At 31.3% G+C, this 25,196-nt stretch overlaps 2 protein-coding genes across 5 annotated transcripts; one reads left to right on the forward strand and one right to left on the reverse strand.

Annotated features, from left to right (window-relative positions):
- Nucleotides 1–7,555: 7,555 nt before the first annotated feature.
- Nucleotides 7,556–10,638, reverse strand: LOC108990734 (scarecrow-like protein 27). The gene has a single exon (XM_018964800.2). The coding sequence runs from the start codon at nucleotides 10,117–10,119 to the stop codon at nucleotides 7,894–7,896; it is 2,226 nt and encodes a 741-aa protein (XP_018820345.1). The 5' UTR covers nucleotides 10,120–10,638; the 3' UTR covers nucleotides 7,556–7,893.
- Nucleotides 10,639–19,434: 8,796 nt separating this feature from the next.
- LOC108990740 (autophagy-related protein 8f-like) lies at nucleotides 19,435–24,429 on the forward strand. 4 transcript variants are annotated; one of them, XM_018964822.2, is made up of 7 exons: nucleotides 19,481–19,620; nucleotides 19,703–19,706; nucleotides 19,921–19,971; nucleotides 20,108–20,163; nucleotides 23,458–23,510; nucleotides 23,811–23,929; nucleotides 24,093–24,429. In XM_018964822.2, exons 3-7 carry the CDS (start codon nucleotides 19,935–19,937, stop codon nucleotides 24,179–24,181), a joined length of 354 nt encoding a protein of 117 aa, XP_018820367.1. In that variant the 5' UTR covers nucleotides 19,481–19,620; nucleotides 19,703–19,706; nucleotides 19,921–19,934; the 3' UTR covers nucleotides 24,182–24,429. The 4 variants fall into 4 exon arrangements, with proteins under 4 accessions (XP_018820354.1, XP_018820367.1, XP_035546287.1 ...); XM_035690394.1 differs by having other exon boundaries at nucleotides 19,482–19,620; nucleotides 19,881–19,971; XM_018964809.2 differs by lacking the exon at nucleotides 19,703–19,706 and having other exon boundaries at nucleotides 19,435–19,620.
- The last annotated feature ends 767 nt before the right edge of the window (nucleotides 24,430–25,196 follow it).

Below are 25,196 nucleotides of genomic sequence, written 5' to 3' on the forward strand. Positions count from 1 at the left end.
ATATATTTGTCGGTGGCATGCATTGAAAGAGAGATTTTGTAAGGAAAAAAAGAACAAATTAATTTTTTAGAGAGAGAGAGAAAGTCAACAATGAAATTTGCCCATATATGCCAAAGAACAAATATTTCATGCATGTCCTCTACATAAATACATACATATATATATATATATATATATATATTTGATATTAAATATATATATGAGGCGTTCCCGCAATCTTGAATGGAAGCAACGTCATACAGAAATGTGTCTATAAATTAAGAACATAATTGGATAAATAAGAAATGTTTAAAAAAATAAAAAATGTTATAGACACAAAAAGATTATACAAAATAAACTTATAAATTGATGTGATATCATGATCAAATTCATTAGATCTATTTTATAATAAAAATAATTTTATAATTTGACGTATAATATCAAATCACATTAATTTATAATTTTATTTTTACGTATTATCTTTGTGATTATAAAATATTTTCTTAAATAAATGTACGAATGAGACGTGAGAAGTGATGAGTACTGCTGGGTTCGCATTGATTATGGGTTTCCATATTACAGAAAGAAATTAATAAAAAAAAAAACAATAGAGATAAATATAGAAGGAGATGAGATAAGAAGAAATACAACCCTGGAATATTGGAAGGTGGCCAATAACTCAACCATGCTTATATTAACTCTTGTACGTGGAGCCGAAAGTACTACTCCACTGGCCTATTATATGAGAGAGAGAGAGAGAGAGAGAGAGAGAGTCGTGAGCATGAAGATCAGGAAGGCCGAGCTAGAGGAGACCAATGGGAGAGCGTGTGTCATGCGTATGTAATTATCAGAGGGCTGGCCTACCATTTAAGAGGCTTTTGGCAATCATATGAGTGCTTACTTTTTGGTTTTTGGTACGAAAGAAAATGTGTGGGATGCAAAGAATGCGTTGTTTCCAAGCTGACTACGAAAAGTACTGAGAGAGAAAGAAAGAAAGATATTATAACGGGTAGTACTGAAATAAAGAAGAAGGAGAAGCATTCAGCATGGAAGGAAACTTAAGGAAAGAGTTGAGAAGATATGCATGGTTTCCGCAAGCATCTCAAAAAGTTTAGAGAGGGAGGGGGGGCCAAAAGATTGTCTGTTCATCATAAAGCCCTAGCTAGCTTTCTTTTCTCCCTCACGCACAACCATGCATCTCTATCTTAATTTCTCGTCCCCACACCATTTTCCACCTCACATGCACCACCTTTTGGCTAGCTAATTTTCTTTTTATTACTTTCCTTCAATCCTTTGCCAATATTTCCCTTGATCACTAGATGGGTTTTTGGCTTTAGCCGCCCATCATCAGTACTACTGTGATTTGCTTTTAAACTTCGACCTATAATATAGTAATTAATATGAAAAATGTTATACGCAGTTGTAAAGTACGTAAGCATTGTACAGTCATTTTGAATAAGAGTGATGTCTACTATTAAACAATTATTATTTTTTCATGTAGATCCTACATTTATTTATTTTTTTTAAGTGATTGTACGGCGCTTGCATACTCACGACTACAACTTATATCATTTCTCAATTAATATTTCTAATTATATATATTGTAACATGTTTTATTTATCTTGTACGTATCATGTTCTTCAATAGTTCAGACAAATTAAATCATGATGGTAATTTGTGCCACATGAATTATCATGAGCAACTTGTTCCCTACTGCTTATTCATATATGTATTGCTAATTTATAAATTAGTTTAATTATTGGCCGGTTATGTCATATTGCACCATGAAGATTCGATGTAAATTATAAATAAATAAATAAAAAGCACCGACATAATTAGAAGATTTTGGGATGTTTTAAAAACATATAATAATTAGCCCCAAGGTGGCTAAGGAAAGATCAAAATTATAAAACTCGATTAGCTTATGACTACTACTGACGTGTATATGGAATCAATTAATGATTATATATAATTATATATAAAGAAAAAAATCGAATAAAAACTTGAATGGTTAGGTCCATTATGATCCTGATGAGGAGTGGAATATCATAATTACACTAATTTGACACAGCTGCGTTTGATTCCCAAACTCAGTTGAGCTCAGTTGAGTTCAGTCTAACTTTAAACTAAGTTTAACATCCAAACATCTAACTCTCAAATTACTTAACTCATCCGGCCAACTCAAAACATTCTTACATGTGAGACCTACAATATTTTTCAATTTAAAATATATTTATGTGGAACCCACAAATTTTTTTAATTTCTTATAAAAAGTATCAAATTTATCTTAACATCTAAACACATTTTAAATTCAGTTTAGATGACTCCACATAACTCCCTTCATAACTCAACTCATTACTATTCATAAAGAATTTAATTCAATTAAACTCAACTCAACATTCAAACGCAACCTAAGTCTAATCCGACCTGAAGATGAAGTGATTCATATTAATTATATAATTAACATGGGGTCGGACATATATATATATAATCCCGATATATATATTCCCATTTGTTTTGTATATATGCTTTTTGTAAGCTTTAGAAGATTTTACATACAAGTTGGTAGGTAGGTGGCAGCTTTTAATGGACTGAAAGTGAAACTAATGGTTTATGAAAACAAAGGTTTTATTTTTAGTGATCCACCTGATCATCATCTGAAGATTCGAGCAGCTGTTTGATTGATTGATATCAATAAATGGAAAACAGTTATTATGAACTTTGAAGATAGATATATAGATATATAGATATATAGATAGAGGACAAAAGCTGCCAAATAAATTAATGGCTTAATTTAGTGATCATCTTTAGCATATGATCTTTGATCTTCATAATAACTGAATTATAGATATCCCGGCCGGCCCCTCACATCTAGGAGAGGCTTCTGCAATACAAAAGTGCTTTCCTCAATAATTCCTTCCTTAATGAAAATTAGTTGTTTGTCATCACGTATATATATATATATATATATATATATATATATATATCTTCCAACGAAAGGTGATTGCATATTGGAGCTTGAAAAAAGCGTGACGCTTTTTTTTCTATAAGATGCTTGGATGGTGCATGCTCTCTCTCTCTCTCTCTCGGAATCTGCTTTCAACTAGGTACTGAGGTGACCAAAGTTAACATACAAATGGCGCATGAGGTCCATACCAGATCGAGGTTTTGGGTATTGGAGAATGATAAAAAGGAAAGTCACCTTTCTTGTCATTTGCTGCTCATGATGTACTACTCTCCCATGCAGCTTTCCTCTCCCAAATGGTCCAAAATCAAAAGACAATTGGTTAAAACCCTATAATATATATATATATATATATATATATATATATATATAGCCAAGTAGTACTTATTATTGTACGTGGTCTCCATTGTTGCTTAAAGTTGATCTTATGACCCAAAAACATATGATTAATTCCTAATTAATCGTACAACGATCGAGGATTATATATAAACACTCTCAATAATTTAAGTTTATTCAGACCAAACACAAACAATTAATATTGATATATATGATCAGTCGTTGATTAATATCTGTATAAGCTCGATCCAAACAATTACATACATTCTGACGCTATTTTGAGGCATTCATGAACCCTGCAATGCCATGGCTATACATATATATATATATATACATATGTGATATTATTTTTTCTGACATATATAGCAATGGGCTTAAGATCATAAAATTAATTTGAATTGCCAGAGACAGAGAGATTATGTCGATATTGTAAGGAGTATTATTTCAAAATTGCATTGAATGTGCCAAGGTACGTACGTAACACATGCATCAAGAATTCTGACTTGAAGTTATTACGTGTACACAACAGAAACCCATTAAATGCTTGGTTCTAAGATTATCTAATTGAGCGGCACTAGGCCACCGCTCTCAGCTACCTCTGGGAGGTAGCGTTAATAATTTTGTGATTTTTATTTTTTTTTATGTATTTTTTTAATATATTTAAATATTTTTAAAAAATTAAAAAATTTAAAATATTATTAAAAAATATTTATTTAATTATTAAGTAAAAAATAATAATAAAAAAATAAAAAAAATAGAGCGGTAAAAACTATTAGTAAAAGGACTGTGCTGCGCATCAGCCGGATGCCGCAGCACACCCTTCATAAATTTATTTATTTTTTATTTTTTTTCACCCCAGCACATTAGGTGTGCTGGGGCTTCGTGTGTGAAGAAGATTTATTCTTAGTAAAATTCATTGGTAAGAGTAGTATTATTCTATCTAATTAAACCAGACAGTCTAGACTTGTCAAAATTCTTGATGCATTAATCGGATAAATATGATTAATCTTATTATCTAAGTCCCCATTAAATTATTAATAGAAGCAAAACTTAGTCCATCAGCTTATATATATATATCAAGTAATTTTACTATAAGTGAAATAATTAACATTTATGCTTCGACCAAAATCATCGAATATATAACAATTCCTTAAATAAAATTGAGGTATTAAGGTCGTGTTTGGATTGAGGTATTATGATCAAAATAGTATTTTCGTTAGGATCATGTCTTGATCAAGAGGAATCTCGACTCAAGAGAGCGTGTGCATGCCTCTTTGAAAGAGAAATGTTTAGTTTCAAAGAGATTTTATAAAAATAAACTTAGAATTTGACGTAATTTAAAGTGATATGTCAGATTGTAAAATTATTTTTATTATAGAGTAAATTTGACATATCACATGAAGTCATACTAATTTATAAATTTATTTTAATATTATCATCGTCAAGAGTATAAATTTATTTTTATAAAGAGGCCGGCTATATATCAGCCTACACTTTCCACACACTATGGTTTCAATTTTTTTTATTTTTTTTACTCAATATATTAATTGTGTTGAGGCTGATGTAAATAATAAGCTGTTGTAAATAATTTTTCTTTTATAAAATATATTTTGACATTTTGCACGTCAAGATTATAAATAATATAATAAGGTATGACTTATGTAACCAAAAAAACATTTTCGTCCATTAAGTATCCGAGAAAAATGTAATTTCCAAAAACAACAAAATAAAAACTCGATCGCACGGTGGTTGTTTTAAAAAGGCATCGATCGGTCGATGAGGAGCCCTGGATGAAGTCAATAGAGGCAATATTCACTAGGGGTTGTGTCCCACGTTTGATCCGACAGTGGTAGGGCCCACATCGAACTTTTCCGATCTGGGACCGTAGATCTTTGGATTCTATCCTGGGTGTACACGCATCCATATATCTTGCTGTGCACCGTCCGTACACGTGGCATGACGTAAAGATGGTGACCATTCACTTCTTTTGGTATGGGTCCCACTCCCAAGTTGCTGAAAGGTTGACAGGTTATAGGTCACTTTCTATCTTACTGTCCCCCAACCAAAATGCGACACATTAGAGACATCACAATCGTCCCATTCAATTTGTCAAAGTATTTTATTAGACTGTGGAAGCCTGCATTTTTTCTTTGAAAAAAATAAAGTTTATTATTAATAAATTAATATTTTTATGTTGGTATATATTTTTTTAAATAGTATGTTATGTTTATGTATTTTATAATTATAAATATTATTTTTTATTATAAAAAAACGAGTCGTACTATTTCTTTTTTACTTTTTTAAGGTACAATTCACTTTTTTATAAAAACTTATATAATGTTTATCTATTTAAAATTTGTATAAATTATTTATCTTATTTAAAATATAAATTAATCTAAAGATTATTGCTAGAGTTATATCATTTACTTTGCTTAAATGATAAAAAATAAGTAAGAAACATATTCAAAAAGATTGAAATCTTAAATTTTCTCAATTTTATGTTTATATATATATATATATTTTAATAAACCACGTGATACCACGTAATAAAGTAAAAATAATAACCGCATTTAAACATTTTTTATAAATATAATGAAGTTTCATAATTTATTATTATTATTATTTTTTGTTACGACATAAACACAATAAATGATTAGAAATATATATGATAATTATGGGTAAATTACAACATCTACTAGGAAATAATACTTTATTTGGAGAGGGAGTCCGATTGTACCTTTCTCTTATAGAGTTTTGGGTGCCCTTATTAGCTTGAAGAGAAGAGGGAGGTTGAATTAAAAACATAGCAAGTGGTGCCCTAAAAAATTATAATTATCCTGAATTAGATTACAGGTTTTTAGTGATCATTTTTTCATTAAAAATGCACATTTAAAAAAAAAATTATACACTTTCACCTACCATTCATAATATGTTATGGTCTCTTGCCCTTTACTTTTTATATCAAAAAGTAAAAAATAATAATAATCTGATACATATTATGTTAGCAAAAATCATATTTAAATGAAGAAAGAGCTTTCAAGTTGCTTAAAAAATAAATAAAAAATAGAGTTTAAACTAATCATTTGGCCGTCCAATAGTACTTGACCCATGTGATTTCATTACTGGAACAATTAAAAAATACACACCAAAGTGTATATATATATATATATATATATATAATTTGCAAAGTCAACAATATACAGCAATATAATAAAGCACATAATTAATTTAATCATGTATGGTACACACCATTATTGACATTAGGCACATCATATTACAAGCATTGATGGATTTTTGTGGGTGTAAGTATTAGAAGGAATTTAGGCAAACATCCTGACTCTTGAGATCTTCAATACCATAAATCTATGAACATGATGGATCTGCATAAGTTTCTACTTATTTATGCCATAATTCTTTGAACAAACTCGATCAAATGGGTAGGATAGGTTGTGGGTTTCAATGTGCATAAACAAATTAAATTAAGTATTTGGTACGCAAATTCATATCTTATTGAAAAGAGGATTACTATAGCCGCAAAGAGAATATATAAAAATAATCTCACAAACTGACGTAGTTTCATGTGATCCGTTATATCTATTTTACAATAAAAGTAACTTTACAATCTGACGAACCACATGAAACCATATCAGTTTGTAGCATTACTTTTGTATAATCCATTTGTGGCTAAAGTATTTTTCTATTGAAAAAAAGAATAACCTCATCTGCACACTGCTGTTAAGGATTTTAATAAAATAGCCGCAAATTGAGACAAAACCCATATGTAAAAGGAAATAAGTTGGCCCTCAAAGGGACTCAAATCCAGCTAAAGATTTGTGTCTGCTTTAGACTTGTTCCCACTGATTGGAACACCAAAAGTTCCATTGGAAATGGTAAAGCAGACAAGAGGGATTAAAAGCAAGCAAGCAAGCACTCAATCAAACATGGCATAGAAATAAAGTCGAGATCTTCTCCATACAGGAGATTTTTGGTGGCTAGAACTAAACCAAATTCCTAACCAAAATGAGTGGAATGCAAGAGGCATTGGCTCATGGAGAGATGAAAGTCCACATTGATAATCATGCTGCAACTTATCCTAAGGGGCCAGTTATTTGATTTACTGACAGGTTCCCTGGAATTCAGAGAAATTCTTTGAAGTTGAAGTTTTGGTCAAGCTGGAGGATTGAAGGTCACAAATCAAATGGAGCATTTCATAATTAATCCCAGTGAATGGAGTCTAAGATAGAGAAGTCAATACTTGTATGCACCATAGAGGACTTATACCAGCAGGGTTAAATTCTTTTTTCCTCATAATTTGTGTTGCATAGTTGTCTGAGTGTACAACAAACAATCACCACCACCTTAGACATGAAAAACACCATTACAGCAATACCACCTTAGACTAAACATGAGCAACCATCCAATTACTAGAATATTTGGTTTCTTGTTCGGGAACAATAGGCCTAAAAGCGCATAGATTAGCATAAGAGAACCACAGTCGAGGTGATTTGAAAAAAAAAAAAAGGATTAACTAAAACAGTAAGTTATGAAGCACCTTAGCAGTGAAAATTAAATTGCAGAACCACTTTTCAAAATGCTACTGAGTACTGATCCTCTCAGCACTTCCAAGCAGATGCTGAGATAAGCTCCTTTCGCTGCCAGCAGAGAACAAGAGAAGCCTGTTTCTTCTCAACATGGAATCCGCGAGCTGGAATCCTCTGCACCAGATACTCAGCTTGGGACTCGGTGAAGTTACTGAATGTCAATGGGGAGAAACCGGATGACAAAAATAGATTTTTCCAAGGTGGTGTTCTTTCAGGAGAACGGTGACGACCCAGCACAATTTTCTCAATGCCCGGTTGAAGTAAATGCCTCTCTATCTTCTGCAAGGTATCATGGTTCACATTGATTGCATCGAGCGATTCGAGCAGGCTGGAATAAGATTGAATGGCATGAACAATGTGGTGGGGCAATGGAACATCTGTTCGATCGCAGCCTCTATCCAAGGAAACCATGATTTTGGGCGAGAGCTGCTTTACAAAGCGGAGGACTGAAGGAAGGGATGATGGGTAATTCGAAAAGGAAGCAATTGGCAGATTTACCGCAATTGCCTCAGTCTCCGAGACCCGAAGGGACAATGGCCAGGAACCGGAGTTCAACGAATCAAGGCTCAAAATTTCGAACTCGAACGCAATATTAATTTCACTGGCAAAATGCTTCAGATTTTCTTGAGTGAAACCGAGCTCGAGTTCATCGTGTGTGGATGGGGATGAAAATGCAGTGATTTTAAGACCCGGAGAACCGCCATTTCTCAAGGCGAGCTCTTGCATAAAAGAAGCCCACTGGCCACCAAACCCAATATCAAAATCGACAACGTGAATTCTATCACAGCCTTCCAAGGCCTCAAGAAGAGCTTGGTTACAGGTAAAATTGGCAAACTGAAGCACAGGGGAGATCTCGGAGAACGATTTGTAAGCACCAATCTTGAAAATGAGACTAATGGGTGGTGGTGGCGACATAGTGAAAGAATTACCAGTTGTGTTCATGTGAAGGAGCAGTTGCAGGGCCTCCATGAAATAGAAAGCAGCCCTTTGGAAAGGCTTACCGATTGGAGAGAGCTGGTGATTGAGCCGCGCCAATATCCCTTGCGCGAGTGCCGGGTTACCCGTTTCGATCAGCTCTGCTGCCTTGACTAGCTGGTCAACTATCTCCTGATGAAGAAGCTGCTGCTGGTGGTTCACAAATTCATTGTTCACCATCTTCTGCTTCGCCGCCACCATCATTGGCCTTTGTTGGATACTGTGCTGGGAAAGCATGTGACCTTGCTGCTGCTGTTGTCCCCGAAGAAATAGCTCTTGCCCAGAATCGGAAAACGGCACCTTTGGGACCTGATAATTTGCCCCAATAGTCCCAGAATTGAGCCTTTTCGCCGGCGGAGGCGAGAGTAGGTGATGTTCTTGCAAATTGGCATAAGTCAAAGGCATAAACAAAGCCTGGTTTTGAGCGTACTGAGCTTGATTCTGGTTTATTACCACCTGGGGATTGAAAATCTGCGGTTTTTCATCCACAGCTTCAATTGCTTGCAACTGTTGTTGAAGGAACACGCCTGGAGGAAGCGAAACCGGTAAAGCATTACTTGTTGGGGTAGAGAACAAAGGGCTCGGATTCGGACTAGGAACTGAAATCGAACCAAGCCTTGCATTGCCGAAGGGAAAATCCGAAGAATGTATAGGTAAAGAAGGGTCAATGCTGGCCACGGAATTGGCCGTGGAAATGGGTTCAAAACCAAAGCCAGTAGCTTGATCTATGATGCCGAAGCCAGCGTTGAATTCAAGGTCTTGATGGGAGCCAATACTCCCACCCTGCAAGAGCTTGTTGAGTCCAACAGACGGATCTTCAATATCCCCCATAATCATTCTGAGAATGGACTGTTCTTGGCCTGGTGAGGACTCAGACAACACGCCCTCCCAATCCTCCATTCCCAGCCCACATTTTTCCCCGATTTCTAAGCCGGTTTGGGACGGGTTTTCGGAGGCTGCTGCTGCCGCTGCCGCCACGCCGGTTGTGTTGGTGTTGGTGTTGGTGTCAGTGGAGCCGCTGCCGCCGTTGCCGAGAGAGGAAGACAGGGTTGAAGTTGAAGTAGGAGGGCTGGGGCTTCTTCTAGTGTCAAGAACAGAGGTAGGCTCAGTGCCCACATAGCAATTTTCTTTGTTGGTGTGCCACTTTTGTGATTGTTGATGATGACGATGATGATGCTGGGAAAAATCGGAAGATGCAGTAGTTGAGAAACCTAACACCCCTTTCCCTTGAAAATCGTCAAAGGGTAAGGGCATGGCCTTCATCTAAAATAGTGAACAAGTACAAGAACAACAATCTCCACACCCTCAAGACCCCAAAACCCTCCAGTTTATTGAAGACGAGAACCCCCAAACAAAGACTTTCTCAAAGCCAAAAAAACCAGAAGTACTATGGGGTTGGTCCAGAATTTGCAAACAAGAGATGGGAGGGAGAGGAACAGTAAATTTAAGAAACAAAATCAGACTTTGGAGGGTTGAAACTCTGACACAAAATTAAAGACACATGTTACAAGTCTGCAGAGAGCTCCAGAAACCCATTTCACCACACACACACACACCCAACTCAACTGCTGCAATTCTTCTTCTATGCTAATGTGTTTGGGCTCTAAATTTTTATGATTCAGCACCAACCCTTTTTTTGCATCATGTTCTCTCCTTCTACTTGTCCCGTGGTTTATAAAAAATAAAATAAAAACAACACTAATTTGGTGGGGATTTCTTTCTCCTCTCTTTGGACGACTCTGTCTTCCTTGTGTTTTCTGCTATATGGATGCGTGCAACATATAAAAAGTGCTAAAGCTCGCTCTCTCTCTTTCTCTCATTTATAAGGCTTTTATTTTATTTTTTTTATGTGGCTTTTGTCTGTAGACGTAGTTATCTACCTTGTAGGGTCTCTTTCAGTCTCTCCATCCCCACACGCTCATGCACAGCCTCCAAAGTAATTAACACTCACTGTAACACATAAACTTCAAACGTTTTGTGACGAAGGTATTAGGTAAGGGTAATGATATTGACAAGGCTACAATCTTTGTTAAAAAGTGACTCCATTTCAAAAATAAAAAAAAAAGTAATATTTTATACTTTTTACCGTGATTTTTTTTAGAAGATTACGTACCATTCTTATTTAAAGATTGTAATATAAGACTAAATAATTTTATCTCTAAAATTATAAAAAATCTCTCTTAAAATAATATTTTTTTATTTAATAAAAAACTTGTATATATAATTTTTATTTAAGAACTATAAATAGAAATTTTTTTTTTCCACTTTACAGTGAAATTTACTTGTATACATGATTATTTATTAGCAAGCAAATGAATGATAACGCTCATTTTTAAAAAAATTAATTAAATTCAAGATTCATGAAAAAAAATGTTATGTTCTAAGTTAGAGTCCAATTTACTTTCTTTTTTTTTTCAACAGGTAGAGTCTAATTTACTTAACCTTATTATTTTTAATAATTTCTTTTTATAGATGAGATGAAATAAAATAAAATAAATTAAGATAAGATAAAAGTTAAATAAAATATTATTAAAATATATTTTTTTAATATTATTTTTATTTTAAGATTTTAAAAAGATAAATTATTTATTTTATTTTATGTAAAAATTTGAAAAAATTATAATAATTAAATAAGATTGGATGAGATAAGATAAAAAGTTTTGTGATAGTGAATGAAGTCTTAGGACTCGTTTAGATAATGAGATGAAATGATATTATTTTGTAATATTTAAAAAAATTAAAAATTTTATTATATTTTATATAAAATAATTAAAATAATGAAATAAATTAAAAGTGTTTGTGTATCGAAACCAAGCACGAAAATTTACTTCCCTGGAAAAACAATAGCACACTTTCTCGTAAGCGCGTGGCTCTCTATTTCCATCTCGTATTTTCTTTCGCAGGGACCAACGAGACAGAGAAAAGGTAAATTGGGTCAGAGTGTTTTCATAATTTTTACGCGTATTTCCAACGTTATCCTTATCTTCTCTTTCTAATTTTAAAATAAGACTATGATTCTTATTATTTAATTTTAAACTTTATATTATTTTCATAAATATTATTCTAATACTGTGAATGTAAAAATTTTTCTCTTTATAAATTATAAATTAAAATATATATATAATATATTATTATGAATTAAATAATCGGTCTTAATTAATTTTATTAACTTGCACGGATTGCATAAAAGATTGGTCGCCTAGTGTTCTTGTACATGGCCCCATGAGTGCTTAAATGGAGGGGCATCATAGTAATTCGATGGGAACAATTTCTGCTGGCATGGTTTTCGAAACTGAATCTGACGACACGAGATAATGAGACGCCTTTTTGGGGTTTTGAAAATATCGAGACAGATTTGACGGATGAGATATTTTGTTTGGGATAAAATTGTGTGGCCATGATCGAGTGTTTGCGAATTAAAAGAAAGTTTTTTTTTTTTTTTTAAACAATACTTATTTTATAAGTCTATCAGTCGTCGCTCCATCTTTTACAATTTTTTAATCTAAATATTTTTATAAATTTCAAAAAATAGATATAATATAAATATTTAATTATATTAAATATTTTCCATGAATAATATGAATTTAGGCCTAATTTAGATATAAAAAATATCTCATATATTCTCATAATATTTTATTATTATTTATTATTTATTATTTATTATTAATTTTTTATATATTTTTCATTACTATTCTTTACTATTTAATATTTTATCGTTATTTTTTTATTTTTTTTCACTACTATTTATAAAATATCTAAAAATATCTTATTACTTAAACACAACTAAATATCGTAAAGTTCGTAGATACATGCATAATATAAAAATTTAAACAGTAAGTATTGTAAAGTCTATATATTGTATTTGTCTCTCTAAATAATATAAAATATTTAAAAAATATATATACCTAATGGTAATTATGTTTTACCATGTTGTATATACCTAAGAATGGTATAGTCACTTGGTGAAAATAAAAGGTATATTTGTCCTCATATCGACAAACTTAAATTTTTTTTTAATGATCCTCATTTCATTAAGGGTTACTAAATAATTAAAAAATATATTTATTATTTTTCATTAATTTATTGATGATACGATCGATCTCCCGCAGAAAATTATAAGTATAATAATTGTAAAGTAAATAAAAACTTTTGACAATCTTAATAATTATTATCTTGATACATGGATGTGTCGGGCATTTATTCAACCTAAATCATGAATAAATGATCCATAGATCATGAATTGAAGGTTGAATGAGAGATCAATTAAGAAAATTATCAGTATGTTGGCTGCTACGAGTCGCTTCATGGCTTTTATTATTACTAGATAATATTAACATAATTTTTCAATGCTTTTTTTTAATACTCAGCATGCACTTCTTTAATTAATTGAGGATTCCCGTGGAGAGAACATACCACTAAAACTACGACCTTTACCACTTGAGCCAACTCTAATCAAGAGTTTCTGTGAAATATTAAGATATATTAATATTACATGACATATCTGAACCTCCCTAACAAAAAATTATCTTATTAGTTCTTGACGTTTATTGTTTTTGTTATTTAAAACATGGGAACAAATACCTTACAAAAAATGGAGTAAACAAAAGGGTATATGTCATGTGATGGTATTATCTGTCAATTTCATATGATCATGAAGGAAAGCAAAGCTTTAAATTAAAGGTAGTGGAGCATGATGTAACTAGCTGGTAACTTGGAACTGTTTCGTTGTTTGATCTACTACAGGTTTGATCATATAACATGTTTTCATATCAATATTACTTTCGGTTTCCTACGTTGTTGTTTTTTTCTCTCTCTCTGCAGCCCTCTAGATCAGTCCGATAGGCTTTGTCTCTTCGTTTGGTTAGTTAAATACTCTCAACTCATCTCAACTCATCATTACAATTTTTTCAAATTCCAACACAAAATATAATAAACAATTCAACTTTTCAAATCTTAAAATAATAATAATATTAAAAAATAATATTCTAACAATATTTTATCATCTCAACTCAATTCAACTCAATTCAACTCATTTCAACATCCATACACAACCTAAATCTGCAGTGATTAGGTAGTTTGAGAATATGGGAACTGAGAAGTTGTGTTCCGCGTGGTCGTTTGGTTGGGTAGGGAAAGGTGAGAATTTGAAGAATTTGGTTGTTTGGTTGGGTAGGGAAAATTGAAATTTAGGATACGTATGTTGGAGAGAAGGAGGGACATGCTTAGGTAGTCTGCCATGAATTGATCTTTAGGAAAACCTTGATTTGGACATGTCAGAACAGAAAAGCTAATTTGTTTATCTTCCCTCCCATGTGAAGTACCAGTACTACTGTAGCAACAACTCATGATCCCTATCCTACCTCTTCCTCATATATATATATATATATATATATGGAAAAAATGCTATGTGCCCCGCTGGGGCTCCTGCTGGGTCTATAGTATTTTTTTATATTTTTTTTAAAATTTATTTTTATATAGATATTTTTAATAATTTTAAATATTTTAAAAAATAAAATAAAAATTATAATATTATTTAAAAATATTTTTTTAATTACGAAGTAGAATAAAAATTAATATTTAATGATTTTTTTTTACTTTCTGATTAAGGAAGTGTTTTTTAATGATATTTTAAATTTATTTTATTTTTTAAAAATATTTATAAGTGTAAAAAAAATTTATATAAAAAATTACACATAAAAAAGTACATATTAAGCTCAACGGGAGCCCCCAACGAAGCTGTAGTATGACTATTTTAAATATTTTTAAAAAAAATCATAATATTATTAAAAAATATTTTCTTAATCATGAAGTAAAATAAAAAATTATAAAAAAATATTTTTTATAATTTTTTATTTTATTTCGTGATTAAGAAAATATTTTTTAATATATAATTTTTACTTTTGGATTAAAAAAATATTTTCTTAATAATATTTTAAATTTATTTTATTTTTTTAAAATATTAAAAAATATATATATAAATTATTTAAACAAAATATATATTAAATAATACTACAGCCCCTAGCGGGAGCTCCCAGCGGGAGCCCCCAGCGGGGGCTGTAGCACCCCCAACCAAAAATCACTCTTATTTTCACTCTCGCTACTCTTAATTTCCTTGAGAGTTTCCTATTAAAAAACCCTCTCCTTTCTTTCTAGATCTGTTGGCTAAAAGCCTAAAAGCTGGAGTGTTGATCATATGTTCTTTTCTCTCTTCTCAAGACACCCCACACTTCAAGCAACACAAACCCACAAAGCTAGCTAGAAACGATGAGCATTTCCCAAGCCAAAATGGGTCTTGATCAATATGGACAAATTAAAGTGTATATATATATATATATGGCTTTTGGAGCACATGGGTTCTTATAAGTGCAGAAAATCTATATGCATATATGTATGCATGGCTTCTTAGTGCAGAAAATGAAAATTTAATTTCCATTGGAGCACACGGGTTTAGGAAGAAAACATGCATATATATATATATATAGAGAGAGAGAGAGAGAGAGAGAATGTCGTCAGTCGGGCAGTTCCGTGACAAGGTGGCCGCAACTTTATCGACATGATTCACGAGTTCATGAAAGTACGCAAGAGTCTAAGAAAAACCAGGTGCAAAAATATTAAGAAAATGATAAAAATCCATGCATGCATCCACAGATACATCTGATCTGCAATGTATTATTTGACTTTTCTAATCAATTTTGTGCGTCTTTTTATTGGTTTTCTGTAATGGTTTTTCTCATTGGTTGTCACTGTGGACGACTAAGAATAATTCGAAGACGTGAACGCATAAACAACTAAACAAAGTGTAACAAACACCTATACTTTAAGGGTACGTTTAGATAGTGAAAAATATTGAGAAGTATTGAGAATATTTATGAATAGTTATGAGTAGAGATTTTAGTGAGTTTGTGGATCCCATTGAAAGTATTTTGAATTGTTTAGATATGTGAAATATGTTAAATTGTTGACTTTTGAATAGGTAGTTGAAAAATATGTGGATCTCATAAATATTATAGTGATTTAATTTTAGTAATAAATATTATAATGATTTTATTATAGTGATTTTTAATATTAATAATTATTGTAGTGATTTTATTTTATTTTTACATATAATAATGATAAATATTATAATGATTTTATTTTTAATTTATATATAATAGTGATAAATATTATAATGATTTTATTTATATATATATAATAGTAATAAATATTATAGTAATGTTATTTTTATTTATATATTATAGTGATTTTATTTTTAATTTATATATAATAGTGATAAATATTATAGTATTTTATTTTTTATTTATATATAATAGTGATTTTATTTTTTATTTATATATTTTAGTGATTTTATTTTTTATTTATATATAATAGAGATAAATATTATAACGATTTTATTTTTTATTTATATTTAATAGTGATTTTATTTTTTATTTATATATTATAGCGATTTTATTTTTTATTTATATATTATAATGCTTTTATTTTTTATTTATATATAATAGCGATTTTATTTTTTTATTTATATATTATAGCGATTTTATTTTTTATTTATATATAATAGTGATAAATATTTTTTATTTATATATTATAGTGATTTATTTATTTATTTATATTTAATTGTGATAAATATTATAGTGATTTTATTTTTTATTTATATATTATAATGATTTTATTTTTTATTTATATATAATAGTGATAAATATTTTTTATTTATATATTATAGTGATTTATTTATTTATTTATATATTATAATGATTTATTTATATATATTTAATAGTGATAAATATTATAGCAATTTTATTTTTTATTTATATATAATAGTGATAAATATTTTTTATTTATATATTATAGTGATTTTTTTATTTATTTATATTTAATTGTGATAAATATTATAGTGATTTTATTTTTATTTATATATTATAATGATTTTATTTTTTATTTATATATAATAGTGATAAATATTTTTTATTTATATATAATAGTGATAAATATTTTTTATTTATATATTATAGTGATTTATTTATTTATTTATATATTATAATGATTTGTTTATATATATTTAATAGTGATAAATATTATAGTGATTTTATTTTTTATTTATATATAATAATAATAAGTATTATAGAATGTTTGTGAGTAGTTATGAGTAGAGATTGAAGTGGGTTTGTGGGTCCTATTGAAAGTATTTTAAGTTGTTTGGCATGTGAAGTATTTTTAAAAATACGAGAATACTTAAAAAGTGTTGAGGATACTCTAGTACCCAAACATAGCCTAAGTATTTTCAAGCAATTGGTAATTAAATATCTACGATAGAAAACAAGACTTACGTAAACTATAGATCATAGACAGACAGAAGATTAGCGAATTCATGCATGCATGCTTTATAAAAAGAGTAATGTTACATACAGTCGTGAAATGCGTAAATACTGTGTAGTCGCTTTGAAAAAGAGTGAAATTTATTATTAAAAAATTAATTTCTTTTTATATAAATCTTGTATTTATTTATTTTTTTCAAAATAACTGTACGATACTTACACACTCACGACTACAAATCTAATTTCTCTTATAAAAATGGTGCTGAGAGGTAGTCATAAAAGTGACTGAGAAAGCGACATTATTAAATAGATAATGATCCATAGACCTACGTCACAATAAATTAAATAAATCACTTCTAGGAGGGATTATTTTCAAAGAATATATTCACCCTTCTATATATCTTCAAGGTTGTGAAGAGTTGCAAACGAACTGACTCGACTTGAGTTGAATTCAAATAAGGATACTCGAGCTCTATTAGTATATTTTCTAGTTTGAATTGGACTCGCTACCTATTATTGTTATTCAAACTCAGTTCGAGTTCAACTAAAGATAAACAAACAAGTAGTCGAAGTCTAATACTAATTATTAGTTGGAAAAAGCTATTTTGCCTCTCAATTTTGACCACTCCATTAGACAGTTGGTCAAATTTGTTTTTTTTTTATTTAGTGATTAAGAAAATGATTTTAAGTGTATTAATATATATTTTTTATTTTTTAAAAATATTTAAATGTGAAAAAAAAAGAGAAAAAAAAATTTACGCTGGGCGGTATGGCGGCAGAGTAGCCCCACTCTTATTAGTTTTTTGTTTCAGATGTTGCAAATAATTAGCTATAAAAGGGTGTATTATATTTATTTTCTTATGAGTACAGTCGTTTTATTTGTGTATCGAAGTCGTTTTATTTTATTTTTATCAGTCATACCAATTTTCTGTTCATGGATGGGTGATCTGGGCCTAAGAGTTTGGATCTAGGACCCATTTGTGCTGGGCTTAGGGTTTATTATGCACGGCACCTTTTATCGATATGGGTTGTTAGTCCCCTTGTGAAGCCGATCAACTTGGGCTTTATACTCATTTGATTTTGTATTGAGAGAGTTGTTGTTTGGCATATTTTTAAAAAATTTAAGTGTCGTTTAATATTTTAAAATAATTAAATAAATATAAGACTGACATAAAAAAAAATTTAATAATAAATTTTATTCTTTTTTTAATATGATGCTCTTGTCTAAAAGATTGGAAATGCGAGTCTGTTTAATGGTTTTGTAAAAAATTCCACCAAGTATTTATTTTTTGCACATTTCATCCCTATATATATTTTTTCTCTTTCCCAACCTCTTCTTTCTTCCTTCTAATTTTAGTTTGTTGAGACCTAAGAATATTCCATTTTGTTTGTTTTTTTCCTTCCAAAAATGGGATTTCTAAAATTTATTTTTTAAAAATATATTTTATATTTTTAAAAAAATTCTATCCACCACCATTTTAATCATCCTTATCTCATCATCCCTTTTAATGTATCACTCTATGCCTCCGATAAAAATTTCTATAAATCGATGAAAATTTGTATTAATTATGTAATTAATTGGATTTTTATTACAAAAGAAGAGAAAATACGTGAATATAAGGGTATGTTTGAAATTGCGTTAAAGCTCTTAAAAAGTGAGAAAAAATGCTGTGGGAGTTGGGGGATAAAGTTGTCAAAAGCAATGTTTAAAAGATTGGAAAGAAACGTAAGCAATGCCTGAAAATACACATTCAAGGTGGACAGAGACTCTAGAAGTTGGGGGAGCTGGCCTCCTTTAATGCTACTCTACGGTGAGCGGTTGCCAAGTTTGTTCTTTTCTCAACATTTTTTTTTTATTATTTTTTTAATTATTTTTTTGCCAAGTTTGTTCACTTGGCTAAACAAATTTTACTACATTTTTTTTTCTTTTATTAAAAAAAACAAATAAATTCAATTGAACTTGTATTATTAATTAAAATAATGTTATATATAATTTTAGAATATATAAATATTGTAAAGTTATTTTAAAATAGACTAAAATTTATTATTAAAAAATTAATTTTTTTTATATAAATTGTATATTTATTTATTTTTTTAAAATGATCCTCTCTAATAATTAATTTTTTATTATTTTTATTATATCTTAATTATTTTAAAAAATTAAATGAAATTAGTCAAGTGACACGTCAACTTATATATTTAACGATAAAATCAATAAAAAGCTATCATTTACACGGCGAAATTTCATTGGCTAGAATATCATAGTTGACCGACGTAACCGGAGAGGGAGGCCAAATTGATTAATAAATAGAGAGAGATGAATCGCCAAAAGTGCAATCTTTGGATCACCATTACCATTATCAACTGATTCAAGTCTTATTTGCAGAGAAAAGAACTCTTCGAAACTGTTTCTTCTTGTTTTGCATTTTTACGCCTTCGGTCCAATCTTTGCGTAAGTCGTTCTTCTGCGTTTGTCCTCTACACACTTTCTCTGTCTTTTTATTAATCATATTTATTTCCTTTGATTTCTGCAGAAAGGTACAAAAAAATTTTTGTTCATGTTTTAGTTCTCAAGTCAAGCAGATGTATTAGGCTCGGAGCTTTTGGGTTTTTGATTGTGATTGAAGCTTTTATTGCTTTCTTCTTTCTTTTTGTCATGGAAATTTCTACTGGGTTTCTCTGAATTCGATTTTGTTGATTCTTGTTTCCCAGGAATTTCCCCCCCTTTGATTTCTTTATTCTTGTTATTCAGTAAATTGAAGGAGAATGGCTAGGAGCGTATTCAAGCACGAGCATGACTTGGGTACGTATTAAAATTTTGGGGTTGTGTAAAAGAATTATTATATCTCATATTTGTTTATTAAACCATTTAACCAACTACTGTTAATTTCTATACCTGTGATATCAATTGCATTAATTCATGGTTCCTTTATCTGCAGAGAAGAGGCGTGCTGAAGCTGCAAGAATTAGGGAGAAATACCCAGATAGAATTCCGGTGAGAATATGAAATCCACTTTGGCATTTAATGATGTGTCTAATTTTATCCGAATTAGACCTTCCAATTTAATAAAGAATTGAAGAGGATCTTAATTTTTTTTTTTTTCCTCCCACTATGGAATATTAGTTCTAAATTTTAGTGAGCACACGGTTTCTCATTTTACTCTTTCAATTTGGCATAGCGATTTAGGCTGGTAAAGTTTGACTTTTTTGTTGATTAGGACTAGTTTACATGCTTAGTTTTTATTTTCTTTTTCTTTTTGTTGGGGAGGGGGGGATTTGATTGACATGCTTAATTTCCAGCTGCCAATATATTTCTTTTTGATTCTGTGCTCAAAATTCTACCTGGTTCGTCTAAACTGCGTTTCGTTACATGATGAATTCATTTGATAGGAATAAGTTACGAACTTCTCCATCTAGCGATGCTTTGTCTTAGGCTTTAAGATATGATCCTATAGCGCTTGAAATGAAAGGCAAAGAACCATGTGGTTGACCAAATACATGAATGCTCATTATATTATTAAACTTGGTATACTTCTTGTGTACTTGGGCTGTGCCTATTCTTGGTAATAAAATCTCTTATTAATTATAAAAAAATATATATTATTAAACTTATATAGACTCCTAAGAACCTGGTTACTTGGGGAAATTTTAATTACATAGAAATTGAAGATTCTTGATATATATATATATATATATATTGTTATTGATATGAAGTTCTATTGCAAGTGGTTGGTCCAACTAATTTTATGTTTTTGTTGGAGAGTGGAGGGATGCAGTCAGTAGATTTCTTTTGCAAAAACCTCAGCAATATCCACTTAATTTTAGTGGGTCTCCTATTAGCATATCAGTAGTGGGTTTGTTTGATATATAGAAATGCAGCAAGCAAATATTTGGAGGGAGAGGAGAGGATAATATGGGGGGAAGGGCGGCGGTGGGGGGGAGAAGAGATGGAAAAATGATCCCTTTCTTTTTTTGAAAGTTTTAAGAATTACTAGGAAGGGAGAGGAGAACAGGGCAATAGGGATCACTCTCCTTCTTAGGCTGCGTGGTGTGATAAGAGCTTCTTTAGATGTTCCTGAATGTTGTTAAATGGGTGAGAGCTGAAAGGGAAGAATAGAAGAACTAATTAAGCTGGGTATCCTCTCTCTTCAAATTCCGTATTCCTCCAATTTGGAATTGAAAAAGGGGCTTTGAAAAGGACGGTATCCCTCCAAATCCTTTGCCTACCCAAAAACCTCTCTCCATCCCTATGTAATGTTAGTGTTAGATTTTGTCTCCAATTCTTAATGAAGTGAGTGCTTGCTTCCATGCTAAATGTTTTTCTAGTATTTTGTAACACCCCGTCCCCCAGGGTTAAGAATAATGTTATTTTTTTAAAGAGAGCTGCTACAGGGAAGCCCCCTATATAGCACAAATGGTGCCAAGTTGGATAAGTACAGGAAAAACAAAATAAAACAATAAAAAGTCAAAAGGGATTGAAGGAAGATTCTTTTATACTTTTTGCTTTTCTCCCTCCTCTGTATTGCTGGTTCATCCTCCCGCCCCGCTTCACAAAAACAAATAAATAAAACTTCTCTTGTCCTGCACTAACGATTCTTCCATCCACAGCATTGCAGCATTTCTCTTCTCTTGGGTAAAATACGTGTGTAAGTGATCTATAAACATTTTTTTTTTGGACAATCCAAGATTATCCTCTTTGCATTTTATCTTCATTTGTATATGTACTTAGTGATTTTTAACTAAATTGACAGCATCCATTTTATCTTCATTTGTATGTGTATACTTTAGGCCTTCTACAACTTAAAACAATTTGAAAAGAAAAATGTAGAGCAGCAGCCATGGCCAAGATTTGCAATGTTTTTTTCTTTAAAGAAATCATTTTTATGTACATCCTCGAATTTTTCTTAAAGATTTGCACTATTGAATAAAAGTCATGCACACAAGAAGACAAAACAAGAAAATGAACTGCATTACATAAAGTTTTTTTCAGTTTCGGTTTTTCAAGTTGCATTACATTAAGCTTAACTTCTCTGCCTCAAGAAATTCTTTGATTTTCAGTTGCCAGAAAAAAAAAAAAATTTCAGTCATTTTGCTTATTCAAACACGGATTGGTGCTGTTGTACAGCTAGGCATGCAAAATTTATCTTTTTGCTGCAAATGAGTTCATTGATGCCTGAAGTGTTCGACCCTTGGTCTCTGGCACCAACTTCACCACGAACACAATGGTTAAGACACAGATGATTGAAAAAATGAAGAATGTTCCTGTCAAAAATTAATTGAAATTAATAGTAGTACAAACATAAAATAAATAGTAAGAGTGATGAGTACTGTAGTTCGGTCGACCACAACGACAGGTAATGGGAATGTAGTTAATAACAACGACAGGATTTTTTTAAGGGTAAAATGGAGTTTTCAGACTGCTGACATGGGTTTCGTGCTTTTTGTGCCTCCTCCCATTCGTGCGTTCTAGCATTTTTCTTTTTTAAAAAATCTAGGGGAGCCGAGGTGCTATTAACCTTGCCTTTAATTGTTTTGTTTTTAAATATTTAATGAAGCACCAGGTATAAAAGCTTTTTTGAAATCTTTAAATATTGGATCGGGTTGTTACATATTTGCACCTAGAAAAGCTTTTTTCAGGTCTTTGAAATAAAATCTCACATCCAGTGTTCTCTTTTGGTTTTTCATGTTTTATTAAATTATTGTATTTTTCTAAGAAGTTAAACTGCATTTAAGTGGCTAGGATATAAGCTTTTGTTCTTGGTGTCTTTTGTGAATTCCTGCAGCATACAAGTTTCATAATCAAATGCCTTGTCTGCAATGTTGTGTGTGAGATTATGTGAACACTTGCTTTTCCAGTTGATAAACTATTTTCCGTATACTATTCACATCATGATGGAGGAAGTTTGACTGTCAGATTGATATTTTTATTTCCTTTTTATGTACAAACATTTTGGGTGTTTCCACCCCATAAAGTTTCCTCTGGAATTGAAGTTGCTCATATAATTATACCTTTTATACTTGAAAATCAGATCAATTGATATGCATCAGGCTCTTGTAATCTAGTATGTAGCTGATACTTCAATTTTCACTAATGTGCTAATTGAGATAAATATTGTAACTGTTCATAACCTCCTTTTAAATATGAATTTATTTTGCAAAATAGTGGTTGGACGAGTCTACTAATTTTTTACCGGCTTAGTGTGTCATTTGTAATCATATAAGAATCATTTGATGCTCTCTGTGTACTCATATTGTGACTCTATTGATAGTTGCTTTTATGCTTCTGAAGGTGATTGTGGAGAAGGCTGAGAGAAGTGATATTCCCAACATTGACAAGAAAAAGTGAGTTCCAGTTCTGTCACTAAGGATGATTAGCTGTTAGCTATAAATGACTGCCCTGTGGTTCATGCTTTGCTGTGTGCTCCCCTGATTCCTCTCCTAGAACTGCTAGAAACAAAGAACCTTTTTTGATGACACATTTCTTTCCTTCCCCGTCAAGTCTCTGTTTGGCCTTCAAATAGAGACAAAAATAAGTATTGGACACGAAAATGAGGGCACATTGTCTCGAACGCCATTTTAGTGCATGTGTTTGCTTGAAAGTTGTGATGATCTATGTATTAATGACAATTTACAAATTTACAGATACCTTGTCCCGGCTGACCTGACAGTGGGCCAATTCGTCTATGTAATCCGGAAGAGAATTAAACTGAGTGCAGAAAAGGCAATCTTTATATTTGTGGACAATGTCCTCCCACCAACAGGTAACCCGGCAGTTCAATTTTACGAGTCCTGTATGCCCGTGTGATGCTAGATTTTAATTTCTTTACTAACACCGATTTATTTCAAGAAGATAATTGTTTGAAGTGGCTATATTGTATTAATCATTCAAAATAAGCAGCGCTGATGTTGATTAGATATGTGCAGGAGCTATAATGTCTACCATCTACGATGAAAAGAAGGATGAAGATGGATTTCTCTATGTTACTTACAGTGGAGAAAACACATTTGGGTGACAGATAGAAGCCCCCGTTTCCGCTGTGGTTGGTTTCCTGCCATTAATTGATACAGGCATCGTGCCAAATGTATGTACCTTTTCTGTGTCTTCTTGTGCAGTTCTACTTTGTAAACAATCTCTATGATGCTTTTCCATTGCTGTATAACGTTCCTTTTCCAATTGCATGCTCTCTTCAATGATGTTACTGGGAAGCAATATATAATATTCTGAATTGTATAGAAATTAAACAAAGCCATGCATCATTCATCTCTACTCCTCTTTTTAGCTTAAAAAACAGCAGTATTCTACGTAGAACGGCATACTTGGAGTTGTAAATGGGGACTTTTTTCTTCTTTCAAAGAAATCGCGTAACAGGGAGATTTGCCCAGAAATTGTCACAGTATTTGGGTTATCCTTTGCCTGAAAATTGATTGAAAGTTTGGAAAAATGTGTAGCATGAAGAATTATTCCTCGTTGAACACTAACGATAACGACTTCTTAATTCCCTTTGTTAACAAAATTTTCCCAACAATTCTGCTATATACAGTCGAGTTACGCAGTCGGGATGCCATGTCATCAAAAAAAAAAAAACTATAGGAAAAGAAGCCCCCAAAAACCGAAAGAAAATTGATTAAAGAAACGGAGTAACCAAACAAGGTTGCTAGCATGTGCATACACCGCTGGGTTACCAAGATTATTGAGCTTGGCGAAAGGAGTCAGTAAACAACCCAGACCCACACTAATTCGCAAGAAAAAAAACTATAAACAGCAAACGATTCTCAACCCATCCCCTCCAATGGCCTCCAGCCCTAACCCTTGTTCATACTTCCATAAATTCTCTCTCCTTCTTTCCCTTTTCTTGCTTCTCTCTATTATTGTTCTACTGGGCATTTCGTCTAACATTCAGACCAAATTCATTCATGATGATTCCTTTCCCAAAATCTACACGATCGAGGTGGTCAACAAGTTTCGTCAAGCATTCGAAGGGAGCTACTTCTCTGTGGTTTTTATTGTTTACCAACTTCTCAAACTCA

This window comes from Juglans regia, chromosome 5 (assembly GCF_001411555.2).
Source record: "Juglans regia cultivar Chandler chromosome 5, Walnut 2.0, whole genome shotgun sequence".
Lineage (NCBI taxonomy): Eukaryota > Viridiplantae > Streptophyta > Magnoliopsida > Fagales > Juglandaceae > Juglans > Juglans regia.